The sequence below is a fragment of the Leucoraja erinacea genome, chromosome 25, assembly GCF_028641065.1.
Source record: "Leucoraja erinacea ecotype New England chromosome 25, Leri_hhj_1, whole genome shotgun sequence".
Lineage (NCBI taxonomy): Eukaryota > Metazoa > Chordata > Chondrichthyes > Rajiformes > Rajidae > Leucoraja > Leucoraja erinaceus.
In genome coordinates, this window is record NC_073401.1 from 18,983,496 (window position 1) to 18,999,903 (window position 16,408).

General features: G+C 39.8%; 1 protein-coding gene across 3 annotated transcripts in view; it reads right to left on the reverse strand.

Annotated features, from left to right (window-relative positions):
* Positions 1–5,959: 5,959 nt before the first annotated feature.
* The window catches only part of LOC129709482 (uncharacterized), a 118,415-nt gene continuing 107,966 nt past the window's right edge, over positions 5,960–16,408 (reverse strand). For 2 of the 3 annotated variants that reach the window (XM_055655903.1, XM_055655905.1), the window contains exons 27-30: positions 13,884–13,928; positions 10,622–11,559; positions 7,464–7,602; positions 5,960–6,019 (exon numbers count right to left, since the gene is read on the reverse strand). In XM_055655903.1, the coding sequence (XP_055511878.1) occupies positions 11,477–11,559; positions 13,884–13,928 (128 nt within the window). In that variant the 3' untranslated portion in view covers positions 5,960–6,019; positions 7,464–7,602; positions 10,622–11,476. The remainder of the gene's footprint in view (positions 6,020–7,463; positions 7,603–10,621; positions 11,560–13,883; positions 13,929–16,408) is intronic. The other variant, XM_055655904.1, reaches the window with a different exon arrangement.

Consider the following 16,408-nt stretch of genomic DNA (forward strand, 5'->3'; position numbering starts at 1 on the left):
TAGTTTTTTACCAGTTCAGATAGAAAGAACGGAAAGCTCCAATTTGTATAAGAATAAAGGGGATCTGGTATGTTCACTTCTTTGTATTTACAATAACCAATTAAAATCAATGAAACTGGAAATAACGACTGCGTAAATTCGTTTCACTCCCCCTGCCTGCGTGGTGGTGACAATGGAAAAATTTGAAATTGCCATTACGCTAACTGTGATACCTCGCTGCCTTGATTCCATTTGTCTACATTAGGCTCAAATCCCTCCATGCCCTTCCTCTTCAAGTACCTGATCAATTGCTTTTTAAACATTATATTTGCAGCTGCCTCTACTACCTGTTCAGGTAAATTATTCCAGATAACCACCACCCTCTATCTGGGGGGAAAACATATCCCTCAGATTTCCTTAAATTTTTTCTCCCCCATCTTTAAACCTGTGCCCCATAGTTCTAGACATCCAGCCCAAGAAAAAAAGATTCTGACTCTCAAATTTATCTATGCCTCTCAGTTTTACAGATTCACCATTCAGCCTCCTATATGCTAGTGAGAACAAACCCAGCCCATCTAACTGCAGCACTCCATTCCAGGCAACATCCTGGTGAATTTCTTTTGCATGCTCTCTATTGCTACCATATCCTTCCTGTTATGTGGTGACAATAATTGTACACAAGAGAGGGCTAACCAATGTTTTATACAAGTCCCGACACACTCAATGGCTTGACAGATGAAGGCAAGCATACCAATGGCCTTTTCCATGACCTTATCTGTCTGTGTGATCACTTTCAGATGGGTGCTGACCTACTTCGCAAAGTGAAAAAATCAAAAACCTGCCTGAAGGCCATGTATATCACGACCACTGCTTTGCCTTCAATAATATTCTTTGCTACCATCTAAAAAAAATCATATTTTTGTTTGACAATCTGCACAAAACCATTCTGGCTCATTAAGCTGTCAGTCCTGTCCCTCTCATAGCCATATCCCAGCCATGTACCTCCCATAGCCATAACAGTTACAACGTCCCAGTCGCAAATACCTATCCACGCCTTGAGCTCATCTGTCTTACCAATCAAGCCTCTGGCATTAAAATAAATGCAATTCAATTCAATAGCCCTCCCTCGCTCCCTGACGTGTTCCTGCCTATTTTGTTCACTGAACCTCCTTTCATCACCTTACATTCCAACTTCCAGCCTCTTACCTGCCTTACTCCTGCTTGGAATGCCGCCCCCTCGTAAGAGGGAAAAATTTAATAGGAACCCGAGGGGCAACTTTTTCCACAGAGTGAGTATATGGAACGAGCTGGCAGAAGAGGTACTTGAGGCAGATACGATAACAGCATTTAAAAGATACTTGGACAGGTACATGGATATGAAAGGTTTTGGGTAAAATGGGCTATACGTGAGCAAATAGTTTAGGTGCGGTATCAGTAGGCATTGATGAATTAGGTCGAAGGGGTTGTTTCTGTGCTGTATGCATACATGACTATGTAAAATTAAGTGAATCTCCCACTGTGGGGTTGGAGGGGAGGAGGGGTGTATGTGGATGGGGGGGTGTAGGAGGGGGTGGAGAGGGTAGTGTGGGGGGAGGAGTGATGGGCGAGGGGGGTGTGTGGGCTGGGGGGGGAGAGAGTGGTGCGTGGGGGGGGGGGGGGGGGGGGGGGGGGGGGTGGATCACAAGCCTCTTACTTTCGCTTTCGCAAAGATCTCGAATCCCTGGTCAGCACAGCAGCAGCGCCATTTGGCTTACATTTCGGAATACACGACTTGTGTCCGGCACATTGCGGGGAAGAGCAACCTAGTTGCAGATGCATTGTCCAGCATCGCCATCCATGAGGTGGCTCCGGGTATTGATTATACTGCCCTGTGGGCTGCGCAGCGTGACGATGATGAAGTGCTCGCCTACCGCACTGCTATTTCTGGTTTGCTGTTGGAGGATGTACGTTTTGGTCCTGCTGGTGCCACAGTCCAATGTGATGGGTCGACTGATCAGCTGAAACCCGGTTCTGGGGGTCGTGTAGTTTCATCTGGTCGTCGGACCACTGGTTAATCGAACCCTCGTTCATCATATGGTAAGAGGCATATGTATGAGGGGCGGGGGTTAGAAAGGAAGTTGAGGGTGTGCCCTGCTTCAGTGATACGCAGTTACTCTGGGCTCAGCAACACTGCTCTTGTTTTAGTATTCTGTTTTTGTTTAATAAAGCTTGTCCTTGAGTTCACAATGTCTGACTCACTTTATCGCGCTTTAATATCATATTCTTTGTAAATCAATACAATCGTTCAAAGGAAGTAAGATGACTATCAAGTAAATCTTGCAGTTAAAATATTCTGCAAGTCAAAAGAAAAAAACCTAACATTTACCTTTCTTGGAGCATTTTTCTGTTTGTGTGCCTTTCTCACATAATATTGCACTTTCTTTTCCAAGAGCTTGTATAACTGAAATGTAAAATTAGCATAATTTAGGAATATTGTTTACTAAAAAAGCTTATTACAGCAAAAAGTTGGAAGACCTCAGAAAATGAAAACAACAGAGAAATTAGGAAAGCAAAGGAGGATATGAATAAATATCAGCAATAAAATAACAGAACATCTAACAATACTTATAAGTATATAAAAGCAAGAACATAACAAAGGAAAGAATGGAACAAATAATAGACCAACAACATAATGGACATGGAAGACATTGATAAGATTTTGTGAATCTTTTGATGTCTTCACAATAGGAGGGAGATAAAGGTAATGCTGCAATTAGGTGATTGAGAGATACGACATGGATTGTGAAAGACAATGTATTCATAGGTTTTGCATCTTGAAAAATTAGTATATCACCAGGCCCAGATGAAATATCATTGTCCACTGAGAGAAATAAAGCGTTGAGGCTTTCACTACAATTATTCAGCAGAAATGGCATCAGAGGTTTAAGATACTGCTAGCATTCCTGCTATTGCTTACAATAGATGGAAGAGATAACTAAAAAAATATAACTCATTTTGTTTAACTTTGGAGATGGAGAATTATTAGAATCTAAGGGACAGTATATCTCTTCAATTAGGAAGACACAGGTCTATCAAGGACAGTTCACACAGATTAGTCTAAGGAAGGTAAGGTCTGATTAACAAATAAATATTTTGAGTAGGTAAAATGTGTTTGATGCAATCTGCATGGATTTCATCAAGGCTTTTGTCAAAGTTTTACATGGCAACCAAAAATTGCCACGTATTTACAATGAAAGAGGAAAATTTTAGGCTGTAGGATATAGTCTGAATAATAATGCAGAAAAATGCCAAATAGAATTAATTACATCAAAGTGTGAGGCGATGCATTTGAGTAGTGCAAAAGCCAGAGAATATGTAATGGGAGGGTATTGAGTGGCATTGAGAAACGGAGAGACCTTGAAAAGTAGGTCCAGATTTCTTTCAAGGTATCTTTTTAAAGTTAGGACAGTTCAATAAAGTTGTTTCCTTTTATTAGACAAGATCCAGAATAAAAGAGGAGGGAGATTATGCTACAATGGAATTAAGTCTCGCCGATAGATAGGTGCACACCCGGAACAGCAGATACAGTAGATAAGGTTGGAGGAGGTGCAAGTGAAACCTCTGCCTCATCTGAAACGACTATTCCCTCCAAACTCCCTGGTTCACTCATCCCTTCTCACCCAAACAATCCTCTCCCCAGGTACTGCAACCGCAGGAGATGCAATACCTGACCCTATACCTTCTCCCTTGACTCCGTCCAAGAACCCCTACAATCCTTTCAGGTGAAAATATCGGCGAGACCAAGTGCAGACTGGGCGATTGTTTTGCTGAACACCTTCGCTCAGCCCGCCTGGGCCAACACAATCACCCAGTTGCCAAACATTTTAATTCCCCTTCCCATTCCCATATTAACCTTCCTGTCTGAGGCCAAATATAAATTGGAGGGATAGGAGCTCATATTTCGTTTGGGCATACTACAATCCAGTGGTATGAATATTGCATTTCTCTAACTTCAAGTAACCTTTGCTTTCCCTCTCTCTTTGCAACTCCCCCACCCTAGTTATCCTACTTGTTTCACTGTCCTCCTGATTAATTTTACTGTTTGTATGCCTTGTTGTCACCCTCCCCTCGGCAGACAATGAACTATTGTACATTTCCTCGATCGTCGTCTGCTTTGAAATGTCCTTTTCACACCATACACACTCTTTGTACCCTTCCATATCTCTAGTTTCCATCTCCATTGACTCTCGGTCCTTCCCCTCCTTCTCTATCTTTATTGTATCCTGCAGCATATAATAACAACACATCCTGTAAATATTAATTATATTGAACAGAGTCAGCATGGACTTTTGAAAGGAAACGCATTTTTGATTAATCTGTCAGAGTTCTTTGAGAACATAGCTATGAGAGGTGATAAGGAAAAAGTAGTGGATGTGGCATTTAGATTTTCAATTGGTCTCATACAAGATTTGAGCAAATGGAATTGGATGTAACACATTGATATAGAATATCAAAAGATATTGGTTATCAAAAGATAGCGAAAAGTGGGAATAATTAGTTCTTTCTCAGAATGGTGGTCTGTGACCAATGGGGTATCACAGGGTCTGGTAATTGGCCAAAGTTATTCATAATCTACATTAATAATTTGGCTGAGGTAAATGAACTATATTTGCAAGTTTTTCAGATCATATTAGATTAGATGGGGCTGTGATTGCATAGGAGCATTAAACAAGACTTCAAGGGATAGGCTGACTGGGTGGGAAAAACTTTAGCTGATGGAATATAATGTACAAAAACGTGAGGATTCTCAGTTTGGTGAATGCAACAAAGCAGCAGATCTTTTAAATGGTGAGAGAATTGGTAATGTTGATATTCAAATGGGTCTATGTGTGCTTCTACACATCACTAAAGCCAACATACTGATGTAGCAGGTGATTAGAAAAGCATATGGTGTGTTTATTACAAGAGAATTTGAACACAAGAAAATTAAGGAAGATTATTACATGATACCCTTACATAAGAATGGATATATGTGCCATTGAAGGAGTGCAAGACTCATTCCAGGTCTGATAAATTTGCCATACGAGGGAAGATTGAATAGATTAGGATTCTGTTTTCTTTACTTTGGAACAAATAGAGACCTCCTAAATTTACAACATTCTCATAGGGCTTATCTCGTTAGTTACAGGGAGGATGTTCCCCTGGCTGAGGAGTCTAGGATTGGAATTACAGGTTAAGAATAAGAGGTCAGCTGTCTAGGACTGGGATGAGAAATTTCTTGAATCAAAGGCAGGTGAACGTTTGGAATTTTCTATTCAGGAAGGCTGTGGAACCTCAGTAATTGTGTTCATTCAAATCAGAAATCAATAGATTTCTGGATATTAATGAAAATATAAATAATTGCAGGAGTATTGGAGTTCGCAGGGGAAGAACAATGGAAGTACTATAGAGACGAAATGTGTTACGGTCATATGTATCAAATGATAGATATTAAATGCTACAGAAAGATGAGGATGCCAACTGTTCATTTTGCAGACACAGCTCCATCTTGGGAAGCAAGGGAAAAATTGTGGGCTCCTGGCAGAAATATTTGTATCATTGGTAGCCCTGGGGAGTGCTAGAAGATGGGTGAATGGCTCAAGTTGTGCCTCTAATTACGAAAGTCTGCAAGGAAAAGCCTGATAACTGCAACCTAGCAAGCTTTACATAAGTGACTGAGGTGCCAGAAGTAGTAGTAGAGGCAGGTACAATTACAACATTTAATGGACTGTTAGATACGTAAATGGGTAAGAAGGGTTTGGAGAGATATGGCGCTGGCAGGTGGGACTAGCTTGGTGAAGCAACCTAATCAGCATGTACACGTTGGTATGGGATGCATATGCTGTATTGCTCTATATTCAGTTAACCACAACATGTTCAATGAAATAAAATTCTAAAACAAGTAATCATACTTTTTAAATTGTAATGATTAAAAAATGAAATGGTTGAAGATCGCTTTGTGGTTTACCTTTTTGAATCGACAGGAATTCCTCTTGTAAAGTATCAGTAAAAGAATTAAAACCTTTCAAGGATAATAACAATGTGCTCATTAATCTCCCGGATTAGCCAACATAGGTACAGTTAAATATTTTCCTTGCTAATATGATCAAAACACATTTTTCTAAATTCTGGAAAGTTAAAAAAATGTTTTTGTTTTTAAACAGTTAACTTAGTTCTAACTAAAAGACAAATATACCAGATTGCTAGTGAATGCAGATTCACAAAGGAACCTATTCACTATAATGCAAGATCAGTACTTTGCTATTTTATTATCCCCAGCTCATGACAATCTGGGGTTCTGCATTGGATATAGCACCTGAAGGTTTTCAGAGGTTCTGGGTTGACCTGAAAGGATAAAGTTATCACTGAGCTTAATATTAATTAATGAACTAGAGCTAATTTGGACCACAGGTAACAATGCAGGAGCTCCACCAGAAAGGTTTGCTATGACAGGTGCCTTTACGTCAAAAATTTGGGGGTTTTCATGTTACGTAATCTATTCCTAACAAAGCTGAAGATAATTGTCGAAATGTGACTTCACATAATTACAAAGTTTAACAATGCGTTAAGCTCTGATTTAATTTCCCTGTTCATTCACCAGGGAGGATCATAACAAATTACCAGGCCCCCTGTACACACAATAGTTGAAAAATGGATGCATTCATGATGCAGTACAGATATTACTTTCTCTGTGTATATTAGACATTATTTGAAGTTGTTTACTGGGTAATGGGATCCCAAATGACATGAACCTATGCAGCCAAATTAATTATATGACTGACATGAATAAAAAGAGTTTTGTATAATTAATGCAGAAATACAGTAAAACTTCAATAACTCACAATCCCATTATTTAGAAATTCTGCCAGTGCAGCCTTTGGCTCAATGGGTGTTGATTCCAGCACTCTCTTAGAAATATCTTGTCCATGATTTCTGCACTCCTTTGAAATTCTCCAGGGCCCCGTTTCCTGCACTCCCTTGAAACTTCTGTTTCTGTTTCCCATGCTGCCATTAATTTCGCCGACTCCCCTGTTCCCACAATCCCTTCAACTTAAAAGGTGCACATAAAAAAGTATTACACACTGTGTAATATCTTTTAAAAGTGACGAAAAAGTATGTTGCCATATAAAAGGGATTGCATCTAATAGACTGGAAAACCCGTCAGGTTTGGCAGATTAATGGAGTCTTACTGTATCACTACACCACGGATAATTCATCATGTCATTGTCAAATATATTGCACTAATGCTGCTTTCAGTTTATGCAAATCCAAATGTGCTCACCCCAAATTATCAGAATACTCAGAGAATTTGTAAATCGTTTTATTAAGAAACTGATGAAAACAGAAAAGGATTTGAGCACATGAGGAGAGACATATTCTTGCAATTATATGGAAACCTGGGCGAGAGTTTACCTGGAATATTATGGATGGGTCGCATCTCCCTACCCAAGGAAGGATATACTTACGATTTGAGGAGTGCACTGAAGATTTCCCAGATTGTTTTCTGGGGTGGAGAGTTTGTTATAAGGAGAGATTAAACAGACTAGGTCTGCACTCTGAAATAAATGCAGAAAACGCTGGGGTACTCAGGAGGTCAGGCAACATCTGTGGAAAGAGAAACAGAATTAACAATTCGGGACATAACCCTTCATCAAACTGGAAAGGTGACAAATCAAGCATGCTCTGAGTAGTAGATGAGGGGAGGAATAAAGAGAATAGGGAACGTCTGAAACATTTCCAAAGTTGTCTAGCTGACATTATTCTTTTGGTGTCTTTTACAAGAGCGTACAGAGCTGTCTGGAGGACTATAGGTGGAGGCAGATGAATGAGGTAAGGAGCAAAAGAAACAAAAATCAGACTAGAACTGTGCAATGTGGAACACAGCAGTTTTTGAAATTCTGGTTGTGGGAAATATTCAGATCAGGACAAAAAGAGAAAATCAGAGTTAATTTTTCAGATGGATGACTTCAAATCAGAACTGACCTAAACAGGAAAAGATGATTTCTGGAATAGGCTGAATTCAAAATTAAGTCCCCAGGCTGCTTGGATAGAAGATGAAGTGCTGTTCCTCAAGCTTACATTGGGTTTCACTGGAATAGGGTAGGAGGCCAAAAGCATTGTGGAGTGAAGAATTAAAATTACCCGTGACTGGAAGGTTAAGATTATCCTTGCAGTTTGATGGTGATAGTCTGTAAAGTGGTCACCCAATCTGTGTTTGGTTTCTCCAATGTAGGACGATCCATTTCCTGAGCACCAAATGCAAACATTGAATCTGAAGAAGTGCAAGTTAATTATTGCTTCACCTGGAAAAACTAGTATTATCTATCGTCTGCCCTTTCACCTTGCCCCTTCCCTTCATCTAGGAACCTAACCAGTCCTTCCAGGTGAAGCAGCATTTCACTTGTATTCATTCCAATTTAATGCATTGCATTCAGTGTTCATAACGTGGTCTCCACTACACTAGAAAAACAGATTTAGTGAACACTTTCTAGCCAATTCCATTCAGTCTGTGTGTCCCTGAACTTCCAGATACCCATCATTTTAATTCTCCAAACTAGTCCACACTGACCTTTCTGTACTTGTCCTTTAACACTCTTCCAATGGAACCACAAGTAAGCCCAAGGAACAGCTTCACATCTTCCAGCTGAGCATAATGTGGTCCTTGGGATTGAATATTGAATTCAACAATTTCCGGTAATCAACCTTTTCTATTTGTATCAACCTGGGCCAATTCTGTTGCAAGGTCATCCACCTTTAACAGTAACTCAGTTTGTTTTCCCTCTCTGCACATGCTCTCTCTTAGGATGCTTTTTTTGTGCATTCTTTTCTATTTCTGATTTCCAGTAACTGCTGTGATCTGCATCTCACACCTCCAGTGTGTATTTTTATCACTCTGCTTTCTCCATTGATCCTCCTCTAGTTACTTCCTACAGACAGATCAACTCCCTCACTGAGAAGGCAGAAAAGGCAACTGTGTCATCAGGGCAGCTTTTGGCTCCACCCTATAACAGACCTTCCCTCTTCCACCCTCTCTGAAAGTTAAGACACACTTGGTTTCTCACCATTCCAGTTTGATGAAGAGTCATTTACCTGAAATGTTAACTTAATTTCTCTCCCTTTTGAAGCTACCTGACCTGTTGCACATCTATTACAATTTCTGTTTTTATTTCAGATTTCAAGTATCTACAATGTATTTGCTTATGAATTCAGAATGTCACATGATCTCATTAAAATGCACACATTTCTTACTTTTTGATAGGGCTGATGCGGAGTTGATGTTTCTCATCGTTGGTTTGTCTAGAACCAGTCTCGGTATAGGGGTTAGTCAATCAGTTCAGAAATAGGACATCGCTTCACCTGAGAGTGTTGTATCCTTGAAATTCATTACCCAAGAGTGCTGAGGAGGCTTAAAGACTTGTGCTTAAAAAATGAATAAATCTTTGGGTAAGTAGTGGACGTGCGACTAATGCAAGTGGAAATTTCAGCCATAATCTTACTGAATGGACGAGCTGCACAAGGGGTCAAGCAATTTAATTCTGCTTCACTTTCTGAAAATAATTTTAAGAATTTGGATTGAAATGCTTTTGGAAATAAAACTACAAGCAACTTTGTAAACCATGCTGTAACTAATTTTAATTTTGGGGAAAAACTTTCACCAGTTGCTAATGAAATTCAAGGGAAATTAGTACTGTGAAATTAAAATAAATTATGTATTGTGTGCCTATAAATAGTAAGCTTATAATGCCTGTCCAGTTGCACCATGATATATTGAACCATGCCTTTGTGGAATATAAATATCCTGTTGAAAAACTGGTGCTTGAAACTTTATCATGAAAAATTGAAAAAGCACTAGAAAGCTGAGCTGGAAAACTGTTATTTTTTATCAAACTAGTCAAAAAAAACTGTTTGCAATTGCATGAAAGAAAATGAAGAATCTGTTGCAGAAATATTTGGAGTCTGATCTTTTCAAGGATTCTTGGTTGAGCTGAGAGAGAGAAATTACTATATATGACTAGACTAAGTGGGACCAGTTGGGTCCCAGCTTCACATGGGAGGGCTGCTCCCCCAACACAATATTCCACCTCTCCACCAATTCCAAGATTGCTGCCCAGTGTATGTGGGGGGGGGGGGGAGGGGCTTTCTGGAGTGCTAGCATGGGTGTTATGGGCCGAAGGGACCGGTTTCCAGTGAGCTAGTATGGACATTGTGGGCCGAATGGATTCTTGGGCTGGCAGCTCAGTTATTCAGGACTGGCAGCTCAGTCAAGCCTGGCAGGCTGGCAGCTCAGAAACTGCCAGAAAATCTGCCGAAAACAGGTGAGAGACTGTGAGAGAGAAGGGGGTGGACAATCAATTTTAGACATTTTCATCTTTTTTTACAGTTGCAAAAGGCACATAGTTGCAAAGGCACGCAGTTGCAAAAGACACACAGATGCAAAAGGCACACAGATGCAAAATGCACACACTTGCAAAACGCACACACTTGCAAAAGGCACACACTTGCAAAAGGCACATGGTTGCAAAAGGCACATGGTTGCAAAAGGCACACAGTTGCAATAGGTACACATTTCAATAGCCACACAATTGCAAAAGGCACAGTTTAAAAACACATAAAGGGCACTTACAGGTCAGTATTCTCAGTGTTCTGTAGATTTCCTTTTCAGACTGAGAGTCGTGACCGTCTCCCTCCCCCATCTTGCAGAGACTGAGCCATGCCCAAACTGCCGTGTTTTATAACTTCTCCCCCTCCCACTGAAGGGGTGTGGCCATGGCGTGATTGACAGAAGAGAGAATCGCAACATTTTTTAAACATTAATAAGTCTTTTATTTTTCATCGATGGGAAAAATCCGCTGGCCCTGACAGCTGGAGGGGGACTCTGAGTAAGGTGGCCACAAATCACGGCCGTAAGTGGTTACGTTATTTCTAAAATCAATATACAGTGCAAACAGGAAGTGGTCAAGTTTAGACTTTTAATTATATAGATGTGCAGGAAAGAACTGCAGATGCTGGTTTAAATCGAAGGTAGACACAAAATACTGGAGTAACTCAGCAGGACAGGCAGCATCTCTGGAGCGAAGGAATGGGTGACATTTCGGGAGTCTGGTCTCGACCTGAAACATCACCCATTCCTTCTCTCCAGAGATGAGGTACTCCAGCATTTTGTGTCTACTTACTATATATGATATTAAGGCCAATTTAGAACTGTAGCAACAGTGGCAAGGCTGCAGCAGGAACTTCTGCTGCAAGGGGTGCATTATTTCACAAAAGTGAGTGTGATTGTTATTTTTTATAAATTGTTGATTTAGTTGTACTTTAGTTGTGATTGTATAGACACTGAATGTCAATTCATTCCTTGTGAGCTTTTTATTAAAATAACCAAAACCGTACCCAATTATCAAAATACTAATAAAAACTGTAATAAACCTACTCTCAATGAACCAATGCAAGAAAGTCAAGCCTTAAAATAATGACCTACGACTTATGCACCACTATTTAATAGTATTTTATATGTACCTTGTTCAAATAATTCATCAGTTTCATCACGGCAAATAGCTTCTGGATCTAAAAAACATTAAATAAATAATGTAATTAGCCTGAGGCAATATAAAGTGAAATCATTTTCCTGCTTTAAGATTTGTTCACTGTCTGAAGTGATGGGGATGATATTCAACTTGCTACTCAGGTATAAAACCATGAATGCAGATCAAATGCCCATGTAAAATTGCCCATTTCCATCTCCATTTAAAATTAAGTTGATATGTTACAGAAAATTATATTCATCCCTTAACCAGGAGATTAGTTTGTATGCAAAACGCAGGATTCACATGCCATAATCACAATTTCATATGGAAGCAGTGGCCATTCTATATTGGTTATAATTTCTAACTATTTTTAAAGAAATCCACTGAATGTACTAAGCAGGCTGCTAACATAATTTTCATTTGTGTGCAGCCTGAAAATTATGAGCTGTTCTTCCATTTAGTCTTTCAACATGGGTGGCACCACTCTGTGGGAATGGAACTTTATTCCAGCGAATGTACCCTTCAGAGCTAGGCTAAGCAGGCCTGGTGCAGGTGTGGTCCAGAGAGTTCTGAAAACGTTTGCTAAACATAAAGAAGAGCTTGAGAACTCAGTCTACACCGAGATATCCTAATCTTCCTACGTAGATTAGGAAGTCTGTTTTTCAGTGGCAAGTTACTGAATGCTGGATCATAATAGTTAACACAAGAGCAATAGTTGGGTAGACCACCCATGCCTCCTACCGCTAGTAGCGCAGAAACGTTGCAGTAAGTGGGGGCTTATGATTGGCTTCGGAGAGGGGACTTGAAAGATGAGATAGAATAATGTCAAGATGCCAAGTACAATGTCAAGTCAAGTATTATGTTCGACTTGTATTAATCATCTGATGTTGAATAAGATTAACATAAACCAAAAGTATATTATGACTAATGAAATAATTGATACTCATGCAGTAGGTAGTAATAACCGGAAAACATATAGCCAAGGACGAAGTATATTTTCGTATACGCGTACCTCTAGATTCAGGGAATTTCTTCCCATCTGTTATCGGGCAACTTAACCAACCTATCACCAACTGGAGAGCAGTCACGGCCTATCATTTACCTCATTGATGACCCTCAGACTATTTTTAATTGGACTTTACTGCATATTATCTTGCACTAAAAAATTTTCTCTTTCAAAGGAGATGGGAATAGAACGGGTACATTTGATTTGCTGTGCCAGGTTCTGTATTTTTGATTGTCTCTGTGAAATTCTCATAATTTAACTGCACATTCGTCTTCCATATTCCTGAAATTATCTGGTTAACAGAAATCTACCAAATTCCTATTGAAAAATAACAATTTAACCATAACAGTAGAAGGGATGATTCTAAGTTTTAATCACCCTTTACCTACAAGTACTGTTCACGCAATGCTGCAAAGGTCAAAATATATTTTCTGAGCTGTTGGGTCCAGAATTGAATGAAATGAAGTGCTTGAGGTTTAGTTTAACCTAAGCTTTGTAAAGTTGCAGCACCGTTTCTAAAATCTTCTGTTCGGTTACAGTTGTTCTACTTCTGCTGCAGGTCACTGGGAATGCAGTGAAAAAAAGCATTTATCTGTATAAATTGAACAGTGGTAAAAGAAAGAGCGCTACAATTCCTGGCTTGATTCAAAAGAATTTGCAATTGTACTTAAACAGCCCACCTTGGCGTGAATGCATATTTTTCTAAATTATATGCAATACACTGGTTTGTTAACTAACAGAACATGATTTAAAACCAATGGATCAAAATGCTTTTAAAAACAAAACTCTTCCCTTTCGTTGATAATTAATTAACAAAAAAAATTTTAAACCTAAAATATCACTGGTTTATTTTCTAGAAAACAATATGGCAGACTAACGACTAATGTCCCACTTACGCGACTTTTTTGGTGACTGCTGGCACCCATCATAGGTCGTTGCAGGTTGTCGAAAATTTTCAACATGTTTAAAATACAGCGGTGACAAGAAAGATGCTACAACTCTTTGGGTGACTGAGGAGACTACTCACAACCATACAGGCAACACCCCGGCGACATCACTTGGGGTGAAGCCTGTATGGCCGTGAGTAGTTGCCCACAGAGTTTTACCTTGTTCTCGTCGCCACTGGATTTTCAACATGTTGAAAATTTTCGGCGACCTGCAACAACCTAAAGTCGCGTAAGTGTGTAAGTAAATGATTTTATCCCAGCTATTTGTGGATAAACAGCAATACAGCTGCCATTATAAAGGATACAGAGCAGCACCTCCTATAATACAGTACCAATGACAAGAAAATAGTTGATGTTAAATTAATCATTGTGCATCTACTGGCCTAACATGTAGACACATTTTATAAATACCTTGTTTTCTGTGAGCATCTTGAGGACCCTTTATCTCCAAAATACCTTCAATAAGAATTAATATTGTTAGTATAAACAATGGTTACGCAGCCTGCTCTCACTTTTTGTTCAGTTTCTCAATTTCTTTGAACAATAATGGTATATATTTGAACTTGCCTTCTGGGTTTCAAACTGGTTATTTAGATCAGATGTTCACTTTAAAAATCCCCATATCATTTGCATTCAATTATTCTGAAATGTCATTGTGTTTAGTTTAGTTTTGACATACAGCATGGAAACAGCTCTTCAGCCCACCGTTCGTCTGCACTGACAAACGATCACCCGCATGCTAGTTCCATGTTATCACAGTTTCACATCCTACATACTTGGGGCAATTTACAGAAGCCAATTAACCTACAACCTGAATATCTTTGGAATGTGAGAGGAAACCAGACCACCCACACACGGTCACAGGGAGAAAGTACAAACTCCGTACAGACAGCACCCATAGTCAGGATCGAACCCGGGTCTCTGGCGCTGTAAGGCAGTAACTCTACCACTGCGCACTGTGCTGCCTTAAACAATACAATGTAAACAATGTATATTGCAGCTTCACTACTAACTTTGGGGTGATCGTGGTTCTGAATTGGAGGCGACATTGATTGAACAGTTTCTTATATTGTTCTGTTCTGCCTCACCTCAATTGGAAACTTGAGGAAGCGGTAGATCATTGTGATGAGGTGCAGTCTGACATGATATTGGATCTATTGTGGATCTATTGGATCTATTGTGATTAAAATCATGGCTTGCTTTTCATCTTGAGCAAATTTATGATGATTTCCTATGAACAGCCAAAGCTGAGGAAGATACTCTACAGTCTCTCTCATCTGTCAGGTATCAAAGGCTACATTAAGTCGTTGATGCTGCTCCCAGCATTTATCTTAAAATTGTTGAAGATCATGTCCTCAGTCAAATTCTGGTGATGAACTTCCATGTGGCATGCAGCAGGGGGAGCCCTCAGCAGTTACAACAGCAGAAAATCAAAGCACTGGAGCAACTCAGCAGATTAGGCAACATCCTTCTTCAGGCCGAAGAAGGGTCCCAACAGAAATGTCTGTCTATTTCCCTCCCCAAATGTAGCTTGGGTGGATGAGTAAATACGGCAGTTTTTTTGCTCAAGATTCCATCATTTGTGGTCTCTTGTCACAGCAGTTATCACAGTTGGATATGTCTTGTTTCTTAACATCCCATGGCTAATTGGTTCATGCCCAGAGATGTATGCAGAAGGGGCAATTCCCATGCTACAAATTTCTGTTCAAATGGATAGCCATCATAAAGACATTCTTTCATAAAGACATTCAATGAATTATGATGTAATATGATAGGCTATCTGAAATAGCAATTCCACCGTATCATGTGAAGGTCACCAACAATTTCTAAAGGAACATTACAAAAACATGCCAGGGAAGAATGGCTGAAAGAGCTGGTGATTCAGAGCACCCTGGATAATCAGATTGGAGATTCTCATGGAAGTGAATCATGTGGAGGACAGAGGCACTGTACCCAATAAAGATATTGGCATCTCAAAGCTGCTTCTCCAATGGCAGCCTACTATGGAACAGGTTGCCACAAAAAAACTGGTGAAAATCAGATCTCTAAACTTCATCTTTGCTCAGCCCTACACATCTGTTAACCATCTTCAAATGCTCCCAACCATGCTTTCTGTCAATCCTCTAAAATATCTGTACCATAGTTGAAGCAACATTTGTATGCAGCTATTCCCACATTCTTGCACTGCTGTTCCATTGTCAACAGTCTCTGGTGACAGTGTTACTGTTTCTGCACTCTCTCTAGCATTATCACATACTTTTTCTAGGGAATAAAACTGAAACTTCTATTACAATATTTTAATTTTCTTGTGCACCTTCATGCCAATGTCTTACAACCTTCATACATATAATGACAAAAATGCTGGTCATATTTTCCTCAAACTTTATGATTCTTGCAGAACGCTAATTTTTATTTTTAATTTACTGAATCCAATCTCATAGTCCATGAACAAAATCATGTGCTATGTAATTTCTTGGCACATTAGTCCTAGGTGATGTCACAATGAATGTAAAGCCCATGTCCCACTTAGGCGATTTTTTCAGACTACAGGCGACTAGGCTTTCACATGGTCGCGGGGTGACGCCTGTATGGTCGTGAGTAGTCTCCTCAAGTCGCCTTAAAAAGTCGTAACGTTTTTCTGGTCACTGCTGGATTTTGAAATGTTCAAAACTTTTTGGCGACTGTGGGCTTAACGTAGCTTGCCTTCTCCTGTCGTAGGTTGTCGCCAGGGTGACGCAGGTTGTCTCCGGATGTTGACTGGTGAATTCCATTTGCGACTACCTATGTCAACCTACGTCAACCGGCGACAGGTACTGGTGACTTCATTATCTTCAGTTGTCGCTGACAAGGTTGTTGCTTATCAAAGCTTGTCACAGGTGGACGTAGGTTGACTTTGGTTGTCGTAGGTTGTCGTCTGTGTGGTCGTAGGTGGTCAT